The sequence below is a fragment of the Callionymus lyra genome, chromosome 7, assembly GCF_982586985.1.
Source record: "Callionymus lyra chromosome 7, fCalLyr1.hap1.1, whole genome shotgun sequence".
Taxonomy (NCBI): Eukaryota; Metazoa; Chordata; class Actinopteri; order Syngnathiformes; family Callionymidae; genus Callionymus; species Callionymus lyra.
In genome coordinates this window covers 28698925-28721514 of record NC_141824.1, presented here as the reverse complement: position 1 = coordinate 28721514, position 22590 = coordinate 28698925, and the positions used below count along the sequence as shown (strand labels likewise).

The window sequence follows — 22590 nt, the reverse complement described above, 5'->3', positions numbered from 1 at the left end:
AATTACTCTGATGTCCAAAAGACAACAGGAGCTCAAGACTGGAACTTTCTTCTTCTGCTATAGTTTTATGAAGACTAGGGTAGCATTTATATCATTCATATTAGTTGCAGGTTCAATTCCTGGAGGTAAACTTAAGACCATTCAATGCTAAGCTTCTGTGGTAGCTAGAGCTAGAGGTTCGGTTTTCTCCAGACACCGTTTCCTTCTTCAGTCAAAAAACATTATGACTCTGAATGAGTCAAAGTTTTTACTTTCTGTCAACATACATTCTCCTCACAATGGAATAAGAAGTAGATGAGTTAATTCATATCTAATAGTCACAGATGTTTCTGCTCGTCAATAAAATCAAAAACATTAGCTGTACATTACAAAATTGTAATTCTTACCACAACTTGACCTTTGACCCACCACTGACCTCCATAACTCACTCAAAATATAAGAACTAAATAAATTATTGGAACTAAGACTATTATCACTGAGATATTTGACAATTCATCTCAACACTTGTTTGTTACAGTTTAGATATAAAGTGCTCTGATAGGAAATTATTTTTCCAAAATATGAAAGATCGACTAGAACACAATAACTGCAACGATAGATTTATCCCCTGTGTTGTCTCTGGGTCAAGATGAATAAGGGATACCACAAACACATTTGATTTCGGTCCACAGGGTCACCTTTACCCTGAGCTAGCAAGAAAAAAAACATATGTGTGAGTTGAGATGAGGTTTGTCACTGTGCATCCTCAATTCAAGAAGTCTCCACCTCCAACAGACTTGTTGTATAAACAAAGCGAGCATGATTACAGCCAGCTGGAGCAGGAGTGAAGACCATTATTGCGACATAATGGACTCTCATAACCTCTCGTTCGCTGAGATTTCAGATGGGATAGAACATTATAAAGTAATAAGTTCAAAACATCACTATGATGACACTTACTGCATCTTGGAGAGGAAGACTTCAACATTTCAAATATACTGTATATATAGTATAGTGAGTAAGAGAAGTAGGTTTTCACATTAGGTGCCGTTTAATCATCTTATTTCATGTAATGATCATTTTGATTTTAAACATCATGACACACACAATAAGTGTCATGTGACCATCTGCAGTGGTTCAGAGTCCTGAGAGACTTTTTCGACTTATCAGGGAGCTAAAACCACAAACTGATGCAACAAGAACCTTTATCTTGTTTCCTAAAGCAAGAATGTGTCATTGTAGATACATTATTCAGACAGAAGGCAGAGCCAGACATGCTAGAAAACTTTAACATTGTTCATCCGGTTTCTTATCTGTGTTATTGTGTAGCTATTTATTTAAGGCAAGAAGATTGATACCCTGGAAAAGCTGCTGGTTCACAAGTGAAGTAGTGAGTACATGCACTAGTGGAGGGGTTCAGCTGGTACTCGTAGAATTCAGCCTAATTATCTGATTGACAGGAGCAACATCAACTCAAGACTGTTACAAAACATTCATCTAACACGTCTACAGTTTCTACACAACACATCCACTCTAATCGAGTCAGCCAATCACAAAATCAATTAGAAATGCATTACGATTTCATTTACCCAAATAGAAGTGCATAATTAATAAGCTTTCGGCAGGAACTGGGAAGCAGGTGCGACAGTCTTGCTGTACAGACGCTTGAATGTTTGGACCTGGTGGGATGTAAGTAAAAAAAAAAGGGGGGAAAAAAGAGTGGGAATGTAACCTGCTCACCGACTCCAGAGGGAAGCTGGTAGATTTACAGGAGAACAAATCCCTTCTCTCGACAGCACAAGGAGGATCACCGAATGAAACGTTTCAGTTCAGACAGCTAAGGAGTTGTTCCGTTTCATCTGGAGACACCAGGACTTTGAGATGCTGCAGCTTGTAGTCTGACAGAAGTAGTGATGCAAAACATGAATCCTGCTTCATCCGTCAATCAAACTTGATTGATGAAACACGTTGCAGTAAAAATGTTTCCTCACCTGAAGACCCCAAATGCACGTTGGAGATGGTATTGCTTTATTTACTTAATGGTTTATAGAATAAAGACTGTCTTGAAAGAAGACATGCAGCCAAGTTAACCACAACTCAGACTTGAGGAAGTTGTTTTTGACCTGCCTACATAGAACCAAATTTTGACGTTACATTTTTCCCCTAACTCTCAACATCAAAATACATAGCTGTGACTGATACCACAGTATACACTATGGATTCATGATGTCACCCTCCTGTTGTTGAGTACTGGCTTTGAAGCCAATCTGTAGCCAGCCTCAAGTGGACTTTCGAATGGCAGCTTCTTTCATAAGCACGTGAATTCACTTCACATTATCCCTCGGAACCCTACTGGATCCAGATGGTTATGAATATGACAAATCTTCCAGATCAGGCACTTCCAGTTTGGAAATGATACCCAGTATTATGTCACTCTGATTTCTAATCTTTGGCTTTGATGTAATTCAGTCTAACAAGGTATCATTGAGGGTCTACACTACAGAGCTGTATCATGAAGCCTCATCAACCCATCACTAGGATTTTCCGAAGAATGCAGATAAGAATGTTTTAAAAGTACTGAGTTACATTTAAATATGTCACAATATGAACATCTCAAACTAGATCAATTTGTGGAACAAAGAAGAAAAAGTTGGTTACACATGTTTTTATTTATATTACAAAAGAAGTCAAACGCACAACTGCAAACACAAAACACTAACATTTAATCTGCTTGAAAAGAAAGCGCTCTCACTGCGCATGTGTACATGTGCTTTTATTTGGAAGTATGATGAGAGAGGCAGCAACTATAAACTGGGAGAATAAACAGTCTTATCAGGGATGTGCAGTTCTGCCCGGGCATTCTGAGTGAGCGTCAGAGGGTGAAAGGAGCGCTGGCTACTCCGCTGCTTAAATCAGCCACCAGCCCCCCACATGACGGCGCGACACAAAGTCACAACTCGCTGACTTAAGACAGGCAGATGATTTCTTTTGTCGCTTCCTGTCCCACTCTTCCAACCCCCCAATGACAAAGAGATTGAGAATCTGATCATTATTTTACAAGCGGCCTCAAGAGCACTTTTATTCAAATTATAGTGAAGTAAAAATAAAATAGAGACACATGAAGAGCTTGTTGGTTCACAAACGGGTTCCTTACTGGGCTGCAAGTTTTCTTATGTTCATGATCAACCTCTTGCTGTACTCCCTGTGGTCCACAGGCTTCACTTCCATCACCGTGGCCTTGATTCTGGATTCATCCTGTCAAGGACACAAATCAAACCATAATTACAATACAGGTCACTTCATGTGGTCATCAATTGCAAAATAATACAGAATTAAGATGCATGTTTTGATTGGACTTTAGTCCATTGTTAATACTAGTATATGTACAGGTTTGTTTTTTTAATTAGACAACCATGTCACATCGCATAAGTACTAATAAGTTACATAATGAAATTCTGCACTTTAGCTTCCCACACCGACAGAGAAATCAGAATTTATATCCTTTCTGATTTAAATTAGCTTTGTGCTTTCCCTTCTACCTTTTTTTCCTTTTTACATGTTATCGTTAAAATACATTTTAATGCACAAGAAACAATGACTACAAGTTATATCAACTTTGGCGTCGCTTAAGACAGCAAACTGTCCCTGAAGTTTCTCTTTCCGAGTGAAGAGAGGATACTGTGGATGACTGGTCATCCAAGATGGACCTGAATTGACATTTTTGTTTTGACAAGATGTCGTCGATACCTTGGATTTTCCACTCATATTTCATCTATAGAAGTTTTCTGAGGTTTTATTCACTGTGGTTGTATCTACACAGGCAGTTGTGCACCCCTGCCCTCAAGCCATGATCGCGGCTCTGGTCTGAGATTTGTGCAGCTTGGCAGAAGAAATCAAACTTGTCGTTTTTTGGTGACTCACGAAACCGGCACATATTTGTTTTCGCCTGCTCATAACTGGTTACAACAGGATGTTGCCTGGATTATGTCACTCTTCTAAACAACCCTACAACTCGACTCTGCAAAGCAACCCCGAGCTAAACATTTATTGATCTGTGCACTTAACTGGATGCATTTGTCAGAGTGATAGGAAGCTTCAGATGTTTGTGCATGAACGTCTTAACTCCAATGCTGAGTAGCTCTTCTCTCAAATAAAATGTGACCTTTACCTCTTAAGAACATGGGACAGGTTAAAATGGAGCAAAGACTTTACAGAAACAGCCAATTTTATTAAAGCACTCAGAGAGCGCATACATCCACCTAGCAGCTCATTTTAAGACGATAAGCAGAAAACTTTGAATCAATAAATTATGCGTATGTTGCATTCGTTTTTTTTCTTGGATCAAATCACAAGGTGCAGAAAGAAAAACCTAAAAACGTTACCACTAGTGATGTTGGACTTCGACAGTAACTATAAAACAATATCCCCCAGAACCTCACTGGATCCAGATGGTAATCCTGTAATGACTAATAATTTCTGGGGGAAAAAAAGGATCTAGGCCTCATCATCAGTTTACATTAGTAAGTGAGCAATTGTAATCTCTTAGTCATAGACAGCCATGAACATGGCATTTGTGACATCGCACATCTGTTACTGATCTACCGTTTTAAGATCCATTTGCGGTTGCGGCCATCTTGGATATGCAATTTATTTCAGTAAAAAATCTGTTCAAGAGACTGCGTTCAAAGGTGTATGAATCATGATTGGGTGATACAATCTCATAACTTTCTTGAAACATCTAAAAAGATACGTGTGGACAGGGTCTTGGTTACCATTGAATTTAAGGTGTCAAATCCAGTCATTAGTGTTTAAAATATGAATAATATTAACAATGTAATAGTCAGAAATCTACTATTAATTATACATTCAGTAGAGATATTGGATGAGCAGGATTGATCAGGAGAGTTCATTAGAAAACATTTTAAATCCAACATATTTAAAGCAGCACAGAGCTGCTGCTGTTGTTGGACCGAAGAGAAAATAGAATGTAAGAGAGTTGCAGGTGTCTCTGTGGGAGGAATTTGGGCTCCGGCAGCCAAAACATGCTGGTGGCAGTTCGGGTGCTGAGCTGTAGGACACAGTAGCCTCTTCAGTGGATTGAAGGCGGATGCTGCCTCTGGCTCGGCTCCAGACTTCCTGCTCAGAGTCCCAGTCCAATCAATTCTTTTATGCGCTTCGCTCAAAACAATCCTCTATCTGTTTGGCCTACAGGAAACAGTGGCTGCCACTAATCAGAGTGCACCTTTACAAAGCTGCAGAAAAATGACCAGCGGTCTTGGAGAAGTTTTCGTAGATTGGGCCATCAGTCACAGCGAAAGTGAGACGGTTTAAACATAAAACTGTCAAAGAAGCAGGAGAAAACAAAACCACTTGATGCTTGTGGAATTTAATACGTTTGCTTTTTGGGTCCAATCTACCTTATGATGTTTTTGATTATCAAATAAGTTTTACTTACGTTATACGTTTCCAGCTTCACTCTGCTGCGGAAGATAAATGTGTTGAAGTTGGCCGCCTGAAAGATTTCGTCAAATGCAGCCTCGTTCTGAAATGAAAAAGAGAATCATTGGACCTCTTAAATTGATTTTCATTGAATTTGCTCTCAAAGCTGAGGAGGAAAATCAAGAGAAAGTTCATAGTAACAGATGCTGCATTAAAAATGTAATATGAATTTAAAGTCTGAGAAGAAACAAAAGACAAATTAATTATCACAGGTGTGGATTTCTACTATAGTGAATAAATCAAAACAAACAACATAGTTAATGTAAAAAGATGGTTTCAGTTAATCATGAAGACATATGGATATAAAACTTTTTTTTTTCCTAATTAAAGGAAATAAATCATTAAATGAATTAATGCATCAATAGTGTTGACATAATTAAAAATTAAAAGTTGCTTTTTATACCGATTCCTTGAGTTGTCCCAAGTAAGCAGCATTCTGTCCCAAAATTGCCTCAGCGCTCTCCTGGAAGCAAGTCACCCACTGGTTTTCCCCATAATCAGCAATGTTTGCCTGGAGGAAAAACAAGAGAGGAGATGGTTGTTAAAAATAAACATGCATGCATGGATGAAGATAACGGATTGTATGACTCAAAGGTGGAGTATTTTTAATAAAGGAAGAAATATTTTCAAATGGATCCATGAGGTACACTTTGATTTGACATTTTATATTTTAACAATTATTAGTTTTTTAAAAAATATTTATGCAATCTTATCAAACCGTGGGTTAGGGATGCATCGATCTAGTCCAGCCTCTAAATGTCGGATCGGGTAATTAAGCTGCGATCCACGCATCTGATCCAAGCAGTTTAATAACTATATTTTCGCATGTAAAGCAGCCGCTCTGCTGCAGTGAAGATGTGTACATTTATTTGACATTGATTCAGCACCACTAACTTTATTAAGTATTTAGAGAAGCATCAAGAAAAGGAATATGAGCAGATCGAAGAAACAAAATAAAACGACGCAGTTAACTTTGTTGTTCTGTAGGGACGTGAGAAACTTCCATTCGACTGAATTAAAGTCAACAACAACAAACGTTAAGTGTTAATATTGACTTCATCATTGGAATTTTCCTCAATCCAATAAATAGAGTTTGTGTTTAATACTGGTTGAATAAAGACTGACAGCGCCGGGATCAGTGTGTTTGAGGTCAGTGGACGTTCCGTTAAATTTTAATTTCACAAACTTCAGGAAAATCAATGATGACAGAAAAATACATTAAACAAGTTTAATCATAACACTGTTAAATGCATTACTAACTTACTTTTAAATTGTGTTGATCACAGATCAAATGACGATTCAAGTTTAGTATAATGTTTCACCAACAGGTCAACCCCAGACCGTTATAGGGAAACCAATGGTATTATTCGGGATCATAAAAGTCAGATCAGTGCATCCCTACTGTGGGTGTTTGTAGCATTTTGAAGATGTGCCAATGTTTGTTTAGCTGCTCATATTTAAGAGATTCCAATGTACATTTTTCTGTACAAGTTGAACTGGTGATAGTGGCCCAGATGTGCGCTGTCCTTGTATAATGTTGACTCAGTTTGTTTAAATTAAGTTTACGTTTAAATATACACGCAAGCGTGTCTTCATGCAGAACTGATTGTTCCCATGTTTTATAGAAATGTGAACGCTTTTTTTTTTTAGTTCGTTTTTTCAGGTCTTGGGTAATTTTGGTATAAGGATTGACCTACTACACGTTAAAGCATGTTCATAGCTAGCATTTTTGTAGCCAACTCAGCAGGTGTGAAATAAGTTGCTTCAAGTGAAATGAAATAAAGCTCACACTGAACAATTAGCTAGACTACACCACATTCAAGTGTTTCAATGACCTCAAATTGGTTTGCGTCAGTCTGTCAAATTAGATTTGTGTAAATGACTCTAAACTTGACTACAAAGAGCAGAATGAGCCATTGTTACAGAGGAGGGAGACATAATTGGAGAGCGTGGCTCAGTCCCTGCAGACAGATGAGAAAAATGGGAAGTTCAAGTGTCTACAATTAGTGTGTCCTGGGTCTAAGCCGTTATATGCCCGAGTCTGAGGGAGGCCTGTTTTTTTGGGAAATGCCGCTGCCGTTACTCACAGAAAGGATGAGGCGGTACTTGAAGTTGGGAAACTCTTTGTCACACTTCTCGCAGCGGAACATGCCGTTTTGCTGGTCCACCACCTTCTTGTTGCATTCTTGGCTCGAGCAGGCCTGGTAAAGGCAGTTCTCCTTCCGTAGGTACACGATAGTAGCCAGGCAGGTGTAGTAGTCGGCCTGAGAGAGGACAAAAAGAACATCTCCATTACTCATCCCGATAATAAGAATGATCAAGATCAAAAATATTCTCGCTGGACAAAGACCCATCCCATCTGGAAATAAAAAGTATTTTTGGAGCACTTCTCCTGTATAGTCAGAGTCAGGAACATCTCATTTTGTTAACAGTGTCAGTGAAATACAGGGACAATAATTCTAACAAACAGCATGAATGATTTTGTATTTATTGTAGCCATAACACAAAGAAGTACATTGTACACGCAGCATGTTGTAAACAATAGCTAAGCACGATTTTCATGTCACCTCTCGGTAGAATCTCAATGACGTCGAAAACATTAAAACTCAGTATGAAGGGAAAGTGAATTATGCACTCAAAAATAGATGAAGAAAACTGGCTGTTGGTGAAACTTTTGACAAGAATCAGTACCATCTCATCCACATGCATCACCGGAACCACCTGTACAACATAACTTTTTTTCCATCACTTATACTTGTCTAGAGATCAGCTATGAGAGCAGATGTGAGGTTGAGAATAAATTGGATGCATCACACTCCAACAAGCAGCTCTGTTAAGCATGAAAAAAAACATCCTTACTTTATTAACTACCAAACATTTTCCACTTGTTCCAAACAGGTTAAGTCATCAAGCATCACTTATTAGTGTGAGAGTTTGATATGATTTAGGAGTCTTTGCTCAATTTCTGTCCAGACCCAAAAACATAGATGAGCAAACAGATCAAGCGGTCACTCCTTGTCAGGGAGGGCAAGAGAGCATCGTGGGAACTTGACACTGTGAGGATGTGATGGGGACAATTAATTGCAACAGACTCAGTTTGGGCTGGCGGGAGAACGCACGACCTCCACGCCCTCGAGCACGGGACGTCTCAGAGGGGTTGAGGACAGGCTGGCCTCAGCTCTTTTGTCAGTCCCCGGGCTTCATCACACGCGGCATGCCGAGGAGGAGCAGAAAGCTTACAGTGCCCGGGGTCACAACTCTCCTCCTCAACGACAGCAGCTTATGCCAGGAGAAGCCCTTTACCCGACAGGTGGCTAATGGTTACAGTCGGCTTCAGGGGATGAAAGGGAAAATAAATAGTAAGGACTCCTGAAGGTGCAAAATGGGTTGACGGAATGATACTAGTAGGTGCAGCTTAAGACGTATAGGGAGATGAAGCGCACCATTACCTCAAGGTGATTGTGAAGCCAGTCAAGACAAAGTATAATTCTTTATCACTATCATTACACCCAAAAAAACAAAACAAATGAAAATATGTTCATGAAATTTCATAATAATGCTGATAAATCATTTTATTTTGTGGATTGTCCAAATACCATCTTGAACTGAACTGGCATGAATATTTTTGAAGGTTTTGTTACTCAGCAACCCTGTTGTGTAAGCGTAGTCTAGAAGATCACTGCCACCCCCTGTCCAATTTTTACCAATTATTTTTCGAATTAGATTTTTTTTTATTATGTAGAGAAAATCATTTTAAGTTAATATAGGGTTAAAAAAAAGGCACAATGTGCATTAATCATACAGGTCCACCCCCTTGAACCCCCATGCAACCCTGAATGATTGTCAATTTATTGTGACTTAAGTTTTTTATTTATTTTGGTGTAAATCAAATTCTGCCATTCAGCAAATGAAAAAACACTAATGTTGGATCCAACGTTTAAAGTTCTTTTCCTCATATGTTTTTACGGCGTTCTTCAGCAGGAACAGCTTTTACAAAAATAACTGCAAATCAGCTAAAAAAAATAAAATACAAGCATAAATTTTCACCTCAAAGAAAAATACTTATTTTCAGACCTCTGTATGACCACAACTCATTTAAAAGGTGGAAGAAAAAGGCTAAATGACTGACCAGTGTTTGCACTGCACTGCAATGTATTAGTGACTGAAAAATACAAATGTTTAAAATATGCTTTTTAGCATTTTCTTTGCAGCGGTTTTTTTTTTTTTAAGTATTTGCAGTGAATGTTAACACATCTTAAAGTTCTATATTATGTTTTTTTTAAAGTAACTAAATAAACCTTCTCCATTTTATCTAATTGTGTGCTTCATTTGCCTTCATCTCAACAATAGCTTCATCACTTTACCTGAACAATCAACATTTTTTTTTTATTGTAATATGAATGATTTCTTGTATTGGAGAAAACAATAAAAATGAGGACGTTGAAAAAATTAATTACATATTAAATCACAATACTGAGGAAAATATTCGTTCACACAAACTATAGAAATTACTGGGCAAAAAGTAACAAGTGTACTCAGCTAAAATGTCTTTACAAGTTTGAAAAGCAGGAAGACCAAACCCTTCAACTTAAATTATAAATTGTTAAACAGTTCCTGTGGAGCTAAAGGTTAGAACAGCAGATCAAATCCTTCACTCGTTTTGCTTCCACACTCTCAAGGCAATTTATCCAACTTAATTGGAGTCAGCTCGAATATTAAAAGCTGAATTAAGATTAGATTTTAGGGTGAAAGTCTGAAAGGTGGCGCCAACGGATCAAATCATTCATTATTATATAGAATAAACCCAATCATCAGGTAATTACATCGGAACTTCTGGTTCAAGAGGGATAGCACATTCTTGTGTATTTAAAGTTATTTTTTATATATTTGGATAGAATACTTTTCAACAAAAACGTTTTAGGGCCACTACAGTACAATTTGAGTCATTATATGCGATTGCTAACATGCATGAGCAGATTGTTTCAACCGCACAAGGTCATGTCTCTGCTGGTCACCATGACTCTTTAAGAAGTTTCCCTGCAAATGACTTTAAAAGAGAGGTTTCTTTTCATAGTGATTAATAAGTATTACACAATTACTGATCTTTCAGGAAGTCTATAAGTTTCATTCAACCATATAGTGCCTATATGGAAACCTTGAGATGGTCCTTGATTGGTTTTCCTTATACAGCCAACACTAAAAAATATATATTTTCGACAATGACACTCGATGGTTGATGTTAAGGAGGGGTTAGTGTCAAGCATGTGTGAGTAGCTTGTAAATGTAAGGCTTTTCTGCTTCACAAAAAATAAAAGTGAAAGTGAGAAAAGCCTGTGAGCAGATACCTTGTCGCCATGTCCCAGATGTTCATTCTTCACATCCAAAAGAGTCTTCCAGTTGGTGTTTGCTCCTCCTCCACCAGGACCCCTCATCTCAGTCAAAGATTGTCCATCCATAGCATGGCCCTCTTTGTCAAACCTTTTATTGGGAAAATAAAAAATGTTAACCAACTATAAGGGTTTACAAAAAAAGTGTATTGTATCCCCAGCCTTAAAAACAATGAGTTAGTTAATTTCAGATATTTATTGTGCAAAGCGGTTTGGCATTTTTGTGAGATGGGTTGCAAAAACGATCTGAAAATTTGGGATAACTTTCCCATTCATAAAGAACAGAACCCAGCCAATATAAACAGGATTTAGATTTTATTTCACAATCACATTTTTATGACAGCTCCTATGTTCCAACTCCTAGCAATAAAGTAATTACACTGCCCTACACTGAACCAAGATTTAGAAAGGGTGAACAAACTGAACGAGGGTGCAAATGAAAAAAATCATCAATTAGCCATTTTTTGTACGTCTCATTTTTGAGACTCTTTTTTCAACATACAAACAAAAGGGCAGGGTCGTTGTGGTGAAACTTCCCCTATTACACTTCTCCCACTTGTTCAATGAGAAAGGCAGTGGAAAAAGAAGAGGAAACATGGATCGGAGATGATAGATTGGAGCAGGCAAAAAGAGGGTTGTGGAGAGAATTACATTTTAGCACAGTTACAGAGATCAATAGCTTGCTAATCTGTTGGCCACAAGGCATAGTGGTGCACAATGAGTAGGTAAATTTGTAAATACAGGAGCAGGCTTGGCTCCTGCAGCCATGACCAATTGAAGGTATCCACAATAATGTTTCACACCCAAAACATATAAAAAATACTCTATGGATATGAAAGTCATCGATTGAAATAGTAAAATAAAATGGACAAATGTTCACTTGAGAAAAATGAAAATTGTATCAGTAAGATGCAAAGTTATTTTTCTATGGTATTTATGTCTAAAAAAAAAAACTAATTTTGTGTGACTATATTATATCAGGTTATAAATGTTATTGAGTAACAACATTTCTTGCCTGCGGCGTTATTCATTTAATTTGTTGTACAGTCACCATAATTAGCCTGCAACAACTAAAATACCAAAGTCATGAAAAGATGGAGTCACTGGAGATGGAATTGACATTTCCTCTGTATGTGGCAACATCAGGACCCCAGAGTAAACATGTCACCAAGCAGTTGACTCATCAGGATCATTTCCAAATGTGCTGTTGCCATCTAATGGACACATTTGACTACACAGCAAAGTGTGTTTAAGCTCAATACATTTACACTGGGGTAACGTAGAAAACATTGATGGATCATAGGAACAAATAACAATAAATAAGATTAACCCTAAAGCGACTTAGTAAGGTGATAAGTGCATAGAGCAGCTTTTTTTTTGTTCATTATTAAATTAAAGGCATTTTTTTCTCAATGCAATGATTAATGAGTTTGACATTAAAACATGCAACTCAGCTTTTATTCTAAAATTAAATCACTGAGTGGCTGATGTGCTGTGTGGCTCTGACTTAATAGCACACCAAGGTTGGACACGAAGGAAGTCCCAGACAGAGTTGAAGGAAAATAGACCATTACTAAAGTTTCTCCAGCGTTTGCAGGTTATGCAGTCTAGCTGTTGCACATCTGCATTTTTCTGAAACAAATAGCCTCAAAGCCAATGACCAGACGCATTTCTGGGACGATTGATTTGCTTCTATTAGCTTATTTTCATCATTTACATCTCAGCTCAGGAAACAATCATCACAGACACACTTCATGGACTGCTGGGTATCATCCTGAGCCCAGAGGCTTATCTCAGTCCTCACTAAACACACATTATGCAGGCAGCAGATAGCAGTCCAACAACGTAGGTCCCATCAGTGTGTCACTCATGAAAGTAGACATGAAGTACACGTGTAAACTGACCTAACTAAATGTTCAGAGTTGAATGGACGATAAGCAGACATTTAAACATATGCATATATTCAGAGACAGTTCAATGAGGTTTGATAAAACTGCTGAATATCAACTAATTGGCAGATTTTGCAGTAATTTAATGAGTTGTTGAATAATAAAGCTTGTTCCGTTCTTCTCACTCAGCTCGTCTTAACATTTTGTTTTACTTTTTAATGCATACAAGCAAACTAGCAGAAGCCCAATGGAAAAAGAGGTATTTGCGGGCCACATCCCTCTTCTAAGGGTAATAAACCAAGATGAGAATTTAAGGCTCATTAATCTCCAGCTACCCATGTGATAAGTGATGGGAGAGGGCAGCCAGTGAGTCGACCATGGCACTGATGGAAAAAGTTGACGTTTGGAAAAATATTTTTGAAATTGTTAAAAAAAAAGAAGAAAAAAAGATGGGTAAATGTTACGAGTTGCCCAAATGCAAGTGCAAAAGTTGCAATTCAAATTTCGTGCTAAATTTATGTCACTTGAACTGTGTCTTGCCACGAAAAATAAAAATAACATTTAATTACAGAACAGATGAAATCAAACTATTTCAACAGTTTACCATTTCTGCACAGCCACGCAAAAGATAAACATAAGTCAAGTTATGTCAATATCATCTCACAAATACAGACATTTGACTTCATGTCAGAGATGAGCAGCAGCCGCAGCCATTTAAAGTTGGATCTATAAAAAAGGAGGGATCAATCAGAAAGGCTTGGTGCCGCCGAGCATCAGCCACAGAGTGGTGTCTGGTCCACACCTCATCTATCATGAAAATCTAATCAATGTGCCAATCAGCAGCTGGCAGGTTTAAACCAATACTTACAATGTGTGTTTTGATTTGAGTGACAAAGAAAATTTGATTAAGCCGTCAACGTCTGATGGCAAGAAAGCTCATGCATAATATCAGAACATTGTCTTTGTTTTTGACAAACACATTTTAAGGTTCTTCTACATTACCAGGTCACACCGTTTCACCAACTCCCTTGTCAACAATAATTAAAAGAAAAAAGTGCAATTATTTTCTTTAAAAAGGAGATGGAGAGCAGCTAAGAAAATATTTGTCTTCATTTGGGCAATCACACCCCCCACCATGGTATTCTGGCTAATGAGGGAGTGAAGCTAATCTTGATAAAGATCCGCAGTGTGAGCACTATCCCAACTTGGGAAATGTGAACTTAAATTTTTACAAGTTTTCCATCTTGATAGAAATAATTTGCAAAAGAACCATCTTAGTGGGTGTGATGAATTCTTAAAAGCCCCAGGGTGAATAGTATCACATGTATGATAGCTGAACTTGCAGTTTAAAATTCTGTGATTTTAGCTCCGACTTACCAGCCCCTGAGCTTATACGCCTCTGGGATGTCCGGGTTGATCATCACGGTGCTGCTGAAAGAGGCCGAGAGGGATCGACCACCATAATCTGAGAGCTTGGCTCCCTTAATTGCTATAATGGGTTGCCCTGAACCTTCAAATTTCTCAGCCTGAGTGGACACAAAGAGGAGTAACAATTAATGAAAAATCACCACAATAACTCAACGTCATCACTAAAAAAACAAAAGCTCCATGGGTTGATTTGATTGCTTAGCAAAAAAAAAAAGAAGATTTTCTTTGAAGATTCTCACAGTACTTGTGCCTAATTTTCAAGCCAGAGATAAGCTGCATCCATTTCAAAAACATGCGTTAGAAGTCAGCGTGTAAACACAAGTAAACTATTAAAAGGATATCAAATCATAGCTGAAAAAACAACCTCCTTTGTATTCATTTCTCACCAATAAAGTGCAACAAGTTTATTCATACATACACGTTTTAGCACTTATACCGAGATTGTAGCACTATGGAGCCCCATGGTGTAACATTATATATTGTCTAAAATTAAAGGATTTTACTATTAAACTTAAAATGCAATCAATGCTCAGAAATGGAAGAAACATGGCCGGTAAATTTTAGATATTTAAAGCTTCAGCACAGTGCAGAAAACAATTTCATATTTGCAGAATAAAGTTACGTTGATCCGCTCATTGTTACTCTAATCTAGACGGGCCATTTCAGTGGATAAGAGGATTTATTGGCAGAACTGGAGGATCACCACAGTGGTGACTGGACAGAATTGAGCGGCTGAAATCTGCCCGATTTATCAGCTGAAGAGACTAGCTTACAAATCTATTGTCTCCATTTGATGCTGTTGATAACATCCATCACTAAGGGTCTTTTTGCGTGTTACCCATCTAAAATAAGATTCATTGAACAAACCCTTTCTTCAGTATAGTCACAGTACTTTCAGGTACACAAACTAGTCCCTGAACAAGGCTAAGGAACAAGTCAGTGTGCAATACCAAGCCAAAGAAGGGTATCCAAAAGACAACTCTTGTGGATAGAGCATATTATTCTAAATTTCAAACCTCATCAATTTCTATGTCAAATTAACTCACTTTATTTGTCTGGATGTTCAGAATCAATGATCTTAGGCAGATACAGGAAAAGGGTGAAAGAATGATGTTTTAATGATTTAATTAAATACTGTAAATATGTGAATGTGTGTCGTATTAAATTCCTTCAGCATCAGCAAAATTGATTGACTTTAAACAAAATCTGAATGACATCGTAACATAAATAGAAACGGTGAGAATCTTTTTTTTTATTTCACACATTGTGGCCACTGGGCCAAAGTTAGTTAGGATCTGAGGGGAAGTAGTGAGATTATGGTATAAAGAAGGAAGAACCTTTAAGGTAGTGTCCCAACTTCCAAAAACTTCAAAAACACTTACTGGAAACAAACGGAGGATTTCACATAAATATGTTGGATCGATGGAAAACATTGCTCCCAAAGCAGTGTTTGATGCATCCCTTCTGTTGTTCATAAACCATACATCCAGTCAAGTCCCCCCAGAGGCTCAGGGATGTGTTAAACAAACAATGCACTTTTTGTCACTCAGAATGAAAAAGAGGTGAACTAAACAGAGTCCCATTGAGTCACTAGTAGAAATCGGCTGCTAAAGCTTATTTACTTCCAGACCAAATATTTTGCACCACACAGCATCACATTTAATTGTCCTTTAATGGAACCTCACGTCCTATGACATTACAAATGAAACAAATAACACAAAGGAGACAGTTTTAAATGAAATTAAAGCTGCAAAGTGCTGGAATAAGTCTCATTACTTAAATGCCACAGCGCAGGCAAACCAAACTTTTAAGGTCCACTGTGTCACACTAGTCCAGACAGAGTTGGTTGCAAGACCGTGATTTGCTCTAACAATCACCATAATTACACTCCAGCTGCAGCTTACACTTGGATATCTGACTTTGAATCTTTAAACTTAACTGTTTTGGTGCAAATATCTTAAATTCATATGGGTCCTGTTCTTCATGGCAGTTTCACCTTTGATTTATTTAGTTAGCGATTAAATTGCAGATAGAAACATTTCTTTACAATAATCTCTTATTGTAACACTATTCACTTTCCTTTTCTAAAATAAAAAATTGGATGTTGAATGAAGACTAATCCTGGACTCATGTTGTAACAGTGATTAGGTTTCAATCTTTGACTTGGGACTTAGAATTTGCAGAAGTTGCATCCAAACACAAAAGGTTAGCCTACCAACCCATTTGTTCATTCATGAATCAACTTAGTGTGTGTATGTCAGTCAATATGAATTCTTCATCAGATTACATCCACATATATAAAAATGAGGAGCTTTTGGATGGATATCCAATATATAAATATTTTCGTCAATGATTTGTATAAAATTCTGGGTGATATCCGTTTCTTTGTACTAAAACTCTTTTATACAACATTTACTTTGCTTTTATTTTTTTATACTTACTTCTTCTCCCCACAGGGTGACCGACACGTACTTCCCAGACATGTCCATCAAGTTGAGCGTCCTCTTGGACACTTCGCGGTTAGCCTTGGTTGTGAGCCGGGTCACATCATCCACACTTTTGCACACACCGATCACATCTGAAGAGGAAAAATGAAACTGTATCAGCTCCTTACAGAACTGTTCTTGTCATTTTATACTCATTTTAAGCAGCTAAGAGCCGCTTCCATTTGTCAACTTGTGTCAAGATTAAATTAATCCAACAGCAGCTTGACTTGTCATTTAAATTAAGATAAATGACACATCGGCATCTTCTCATCATTTAATTTAACCTAAGATAGCACATTATTATTTCACCATCAGTTCCAGTTCAAGTCAATCTTTAAGCCATTAACGTCATCAGTATTATTAATTTATTTTCGAGTTCTCCGCTCTGATATAGTGTAATTGCTTTAAGCCCCCCGGAGCATCATTCTCTAATTTCTATTAGGTTTCTGTTAAATCCCAGGAAGAGAGAACTGCTTTCTTTAACAATTTATGAACAAAATTGGCCCTTTGTGCCATTTTTCCAAGTGGTTTGGTGGGATTTCAGTTTGTGATTTAACAAGTTGAACTCAATCTGATCATAGAGTAAGAATTGTTTCGTACCCAAAATACTGTCCTTCTCTTTGTTTTCCAGGTCGGCGATGGACACAAAGTCGCACAGAACCATGGGAACATCGTTACTGTCTTCACACGGGATGATGGTGGAATCTCCATTGAGGGTCATCTCGTAGTCATTTTTCACAGACGAGTACTGCTTGTTGGCAATCTTCAGGGAGCCCTTGGACATGTAGTAGACCTGCCCATCAAACAGATGATCAGTGTGTTAATCGGGGACTTTGCTGGACATTTCACCCGACATAGCGGTTCAAACATGATCAGACAGCTTGGGATCAACAGACCATGGTAAGCTGCCAACACTTAGCCAATTGCAGCCAGATGACTCACTCTCTCTCTGTGACTTTAAACACAGTCCTGGCTGCTGCTGTTGGCATCCAAATGAATCTATAACAGCACAGCTAGCAACAAGACAATGAGGTTACACATAGCTACATCGAACCTCACCTTGCCAACCTCAATCAGGCTGTAAAACTTATCCACCTCTTGGTTGAAACCAGTCACTTTAATCTCCCCCTGTACAACACAAAACATCTTTGTGTTAAAAGATTACCGAGGTTGAAAAGGTTTTTTGAAAGACAAAACTTACACTCTCATCCACAATCTCCATCGAAAACAGCTTGCCATCTCCACGAGAATTGCTCCATGTGCGGATGCCACTCCTGTTGGTGACACGAGCACGAATACTCCACCTGCAAGGCAGAAAAATAAATGCTCATCAACAACATAATTAACAAAATTCATTGATATGTTCAGGAAATGATGATGCAACAAGGAACTGTAAATTAGCTGCTTGACAGGTCAGTACATTTTGAATGTTTCTCTATTTTTTTTCCATCCAAGTCACTCACTTGGACTGGTAGGGATTCAGGCTGGCAATTGGCACAATTTTGGAGCTGCCCCCTGGAGTACTGGGAGTGGCAAAGGAGGCCTTTTTCCCAGCATCTCGATTAAATCCTTTGTTTGGTGCTGAGAGTGGAAAAAGGAAAGTAAATTATCCACAAAGAGTGATATTGAGAGGAGTCAAGTGAGAGTCAAATACATTATTCATCAGAGACAAATTACTGAAATCCAATTTCTTTGGATTGTGCCGCTTGATGTGTACAATTACTTCACCATAAAAGTTTCAAATGGGCAAAAAACATTAGTTTGACTAAATTTCAGGCTTGGTGTCACTTCAGCTGGACGTGAAACAAAAAAAATCTATCAAAATCCAGTGTTGGCGCTGGAGTGTGATCCGGCGTGTTGGCGAGAAGGATGACTCACGTTTTCACAGAATAAGGGCAGAGTGTGAAAACCAGTAGCAAAGCGAGCTGCTCATCCCCTGAAGAGCTTCAGGGCTTCAAGACCGTTTGAACAGGCGCTCCGCATTTGATTTGTGTGCATCTCACGCTGAGGATTAGAGTTCAAAGTGTCCACTTAAGTCTTCCAACTTTGCCCACCGCTGCATTTCTGGTAATTAGGTCTTTGGATCAAGAGGTGTGCACACACCAACATGAACAACGACGCTACTAATAAAAGGGCTGCAAAAACCTAAATTGGTATTAGCCGTAAATGTAATGCCTGCAGTGAAAAAAAACTACTTTTGCTTCCTTTCCTAGTCAATAATAGAAAATACAATTGGTTGTTTAATGATGTTTATCTATGTTTATTCTAGTTTCCTTAATGAAGTACATTTTATTTGACTACCTGTAACTTGTCTAATATGACGGGAAATAGTTGACAACAGAAACGGAGAAATGCTGCCATCTAGTGCTCAAATAGTGGACATGTACACATTAAACCTTTAAAAGGGGACTAAAAGAGGACGAACGCCTTAGGTATGAAATGTGTCACCTTCATTGTCGTTTTGGGCCTGGAGTGGAGGTCGGGCAGCAGATGATGGAGCAGATGATGGAGCCTTTGCTTGACCTGCAGAATGATTAATAAATGATTAATCCAATGTTTGATGACAATAAAAACATTATGGTCCGTTCTATGTCCTTGATTTTCCTTTATTTATCTCTGAATGATTTAGCTAAAAATCCTAGCCGAGAACACATTGTTGTTTGGTCTGCATGTCGCCATAGCTTGCGCCATAATCATTTACAAAAAATATAGATATTTACAAAGTTCTCTGAAGCTGCTCCTGGTGTCAAGTAAATAAATTGTTTTAAATGATTAATCCAATGTTTGATGACAAGTTCCTACAATAAAGACGGACTGTCAATAACCTCATCATCAAAGAATACAAACAAGCAGTTTTTGTTTTACTTTAGTACATTAGAGTAAAACAAGTACATTTTTGAATCCAACACCTACAGCAGGGGTGTCAAACTGGTCTAGAAAAGGGGCAAGGGTGGTGCAGGTTTTTGTTCCAACCAGTGAAGGACACATGAGTTAACCAATCAGGTGTCGGCTTAAACAAGCAACACCTGACTGACAATTAATTGATTACCGTCTTCAGACGCCTGATTGGTTAACTCATGTGTGCTTGACTGGTTGGAACAAAAACTTACACCACCCTGGCCCTTTACTGGACCAGTTTGACACCCCTGACCTACAGGATTGTTCTCGCTCTGGTATAATGATCAATAGGAACAGAGGAATACAATCTCACCATCGGTATATGGAGTGGGGTCACCAATTTTCCCATCAACCTCCTGTGCCGTCTTTAATACTTCAATCTCTAAAATAATGACCACACGCCTGGAAATGGAAAATACTTTAAATGACAACAGCAGAGAAACATGAAGCATTTAAAAAAAATAGATTGCAAAGGACAGGAGAACAATACAACTTGAGATTCATTTTTGGTGTAAAAAACATTTGTCGTGAATCTTTTCAAACACTTTTTTTTTTTTTTACAAAATGATTTACCGTTTATCTTTAAGTACATTGGTCACATGTCTCTTGAGGAGGCAGATGCAGTTTGGTGCCAGTTGATTATTTTCAGCCATGAAATTTAGCTGAGTGGAGAGCATGAAGGCTATGGAGAAAGAAAGGAGAAAAAATTGTGCAGGAGACATTAAATCGAGACACTCTTGTCAAGGTTAAATGTACCTCATAGTTTGCAATTTCAAACTACTATAACAATCATTCACTTTTAAGAGGCTGTTATATATTTAGATAATTGAAGTATTTCGGAACACGGAACACTTACATGTAAGAGTGTGCTGTCCATCACTCATCATCACTCTGAAGCGAGCTGGACCATTCCCATTATCAATCTTGCGAATGTTCTATGTTAAAGTGAAGAAAAACAACAGCACATCAAGAAAGAAAAAAACGAAAGAAAACAATCCAATTCTCGCTTACTAAAAGCTATAATTGGTAATTGCAAGTAGGCCATGGCACAGAATTAAAATGTTAAATATCAAATCATTTTTATGAGTGAAGGCGAAATTTTCATATTTGAGATTCAATTGGATCAAAATGTGTAGTACACTTGAAAACCATGGAAATCCCACTGTTGAGGCTTCAGAATATAGTTGGTTAGGAATGGACTACTATAGTTAATTGACTCATCCTACAGTATAAATTTGCACAATATGCTGTTGAATTGTTCAATTGTCGTGGTAAACTTTTGAAGACAAATTAATTTTGGACCAACAATTCTGGTGTTATGTTTGACTGGATTTCTTATAAAGATTAAAACACGCTTTGTTATTATTCACAATCAGTGAATTGGTTTTTCATAAGGGCTGTACATTTCATAGAAGTGGTGTAAAGAAAGAGTATAAAGCATCAAAAAATATTTTTGCTGAAATCTCTTGTTTCTTCACAATATTTTTAGTGAATTTAAAACATTATGGTCCGTGCAATGTCCTTGATTTTTCTTTATTTATCTCTGAATGATTTAGCTAAAAACCCTAGCCGAGAACACATTGTTGTTTTGTCTGCATGTCGCCAGAGCTTGTATCATAATCATTTACAAAAAATATAGATATTTAAGATAAGTTCTCTGAAGCTGCTCCTGGTGTCAAGTTTGTTTCTTTAATGTTTTATAGTCTTCCTTTTTACTATTTGTCGTATTGATTGCTGTACTTAGTCATCTGTATTTTTTGTACATCTCTGCAACTTCGCACTCTGAGATTAATAGAAAGAATCCAACCAAAACATTGGCTGAACTGATAACTGCAAATATGGAGAGCTTGTTGCAAGATAATAGGAAACATAGTAACAACTTGTTTTAACCCTGTAAACGTAAAACAAATATCTTATTATGAAGAAATATCATCACAAGCCTTGTTAAAAAGATGAACTTGTTTTGTATAAAGACGTTAGTGATGGCAGTAAGTCTTAACCTATGAAAGAGTTGCATATAAAGTTGGATGCTCACTCACCACAAGCTGAAGCACAAGGTCGCTTCCACCAGTGCCGTTTGATAAAGCCTGAAAGTATAAATATTGCATTTATATACTTTTGTCATCGCAGAAAAACAACAAGGTTTTATAAAAACAACTCCAGACGTGTCTGTACTTTAGGGATATACATGTAAATAAGACGGACGGAAACAAAGACATCAGAAACAATGATGTAAGGCTGAATTGGGAAAAGACCATGGATGTTGTCTTACCTCTATAGCTCCCTGGGTGAGTGTCTGCATATTAGCAACTGTTTTTTTTTTTAAATTTACCGTCAAAAAGTCGAAAAAATGCCTCTTTAGACAGCAGAACCAGAGCTACTACCTCAGCCTTCGCTGTCAATTGTGCCTTTGCCGCCAACCGCCTGGAAGAAAACCCCGCCAAACACGACACTTCCTGCTTCCGGCTTCCTCGCAACACCACTGGTCTGAGATCAGATTTTTAGTACATGTTTGACAACGAGAGAATTCCAATACTGATCTACGGTCAGTTGTGTTCCTGTAGAGGATGTGACGTAGTACGTACGGTGGCGTATACTTGGAGGCATGTACAATAAAGGAAAAACAACCGCGAGATTTTTTTGTTTTTATTACACAAAAAATGTAAACTAGTATGGAAGCAAAATAAAACTGTGAAACGCTAAGATGGCGGATAATTTAAAAAAAAAAATGGAATGACATAAAACAAAAATAATAATAATTATCTTAAGTATTTCTTTGTATTAGTTTGTTTTCGTTATTAAAAACCTACCCCATTAATTAAAAAATAAGGTTTTTGATGATCATTTACACTTATTATACACAAACAAAAAAAACAAAACTCTTTATGTTATTTCCGTTTTCTACCGCTTATTTCTGGGTCGGGTCACGGGGTCAACAGCTTCGTCAGGGATGCCAGATTCTTCTCTACGACGCTACATCATCAAGCTTTTCCTGGGGACCCTAGGGCAGCCGAGAGACATATT

The 22590-nt window shown here is 37.8% G+C and overlaps 1 protein-coding gene across 1 annotated transcript; it reads right to left on the bottom strand.

Annotated features, from left to right (window-relative positions):
* Positions 1-2629: 2629 nt before the first annotated feature.
* Positions 2630-21969, bottom strand: rpa1 (replication protein A1). Its single transcript, XM_087796071.1, has 17 exons — positions 21839-21969; positions 21606-21653; positions 20423-20501; positions 20140-20248; positions 19880-19968; positions 19117-19191; positions 18132-18249; positions 17870-17972; positions 17728-17796; positions 17269-17461; positions 16624-16760; positions 14132-14280; positions 10824-10956; positions 7566-7742; positions 5882-5989; positions 5435-5521; positions 2630-3234 (listed from the first exon to the last, which is right to left on the bottom strand). Exons 1-17 carry the CDS (start codon positions 21866-21868, stop codon positions 3130-3132), a joined length of 1809 nt encoding a protein of 602 aa, XP_087652197.1. The 5' UTR covers positions 21869-21969; the 3' UTR covers positions 2630-3129.
* Between the last annotated feature and the right edge of the window lie 621 nt (positions 21970-22590).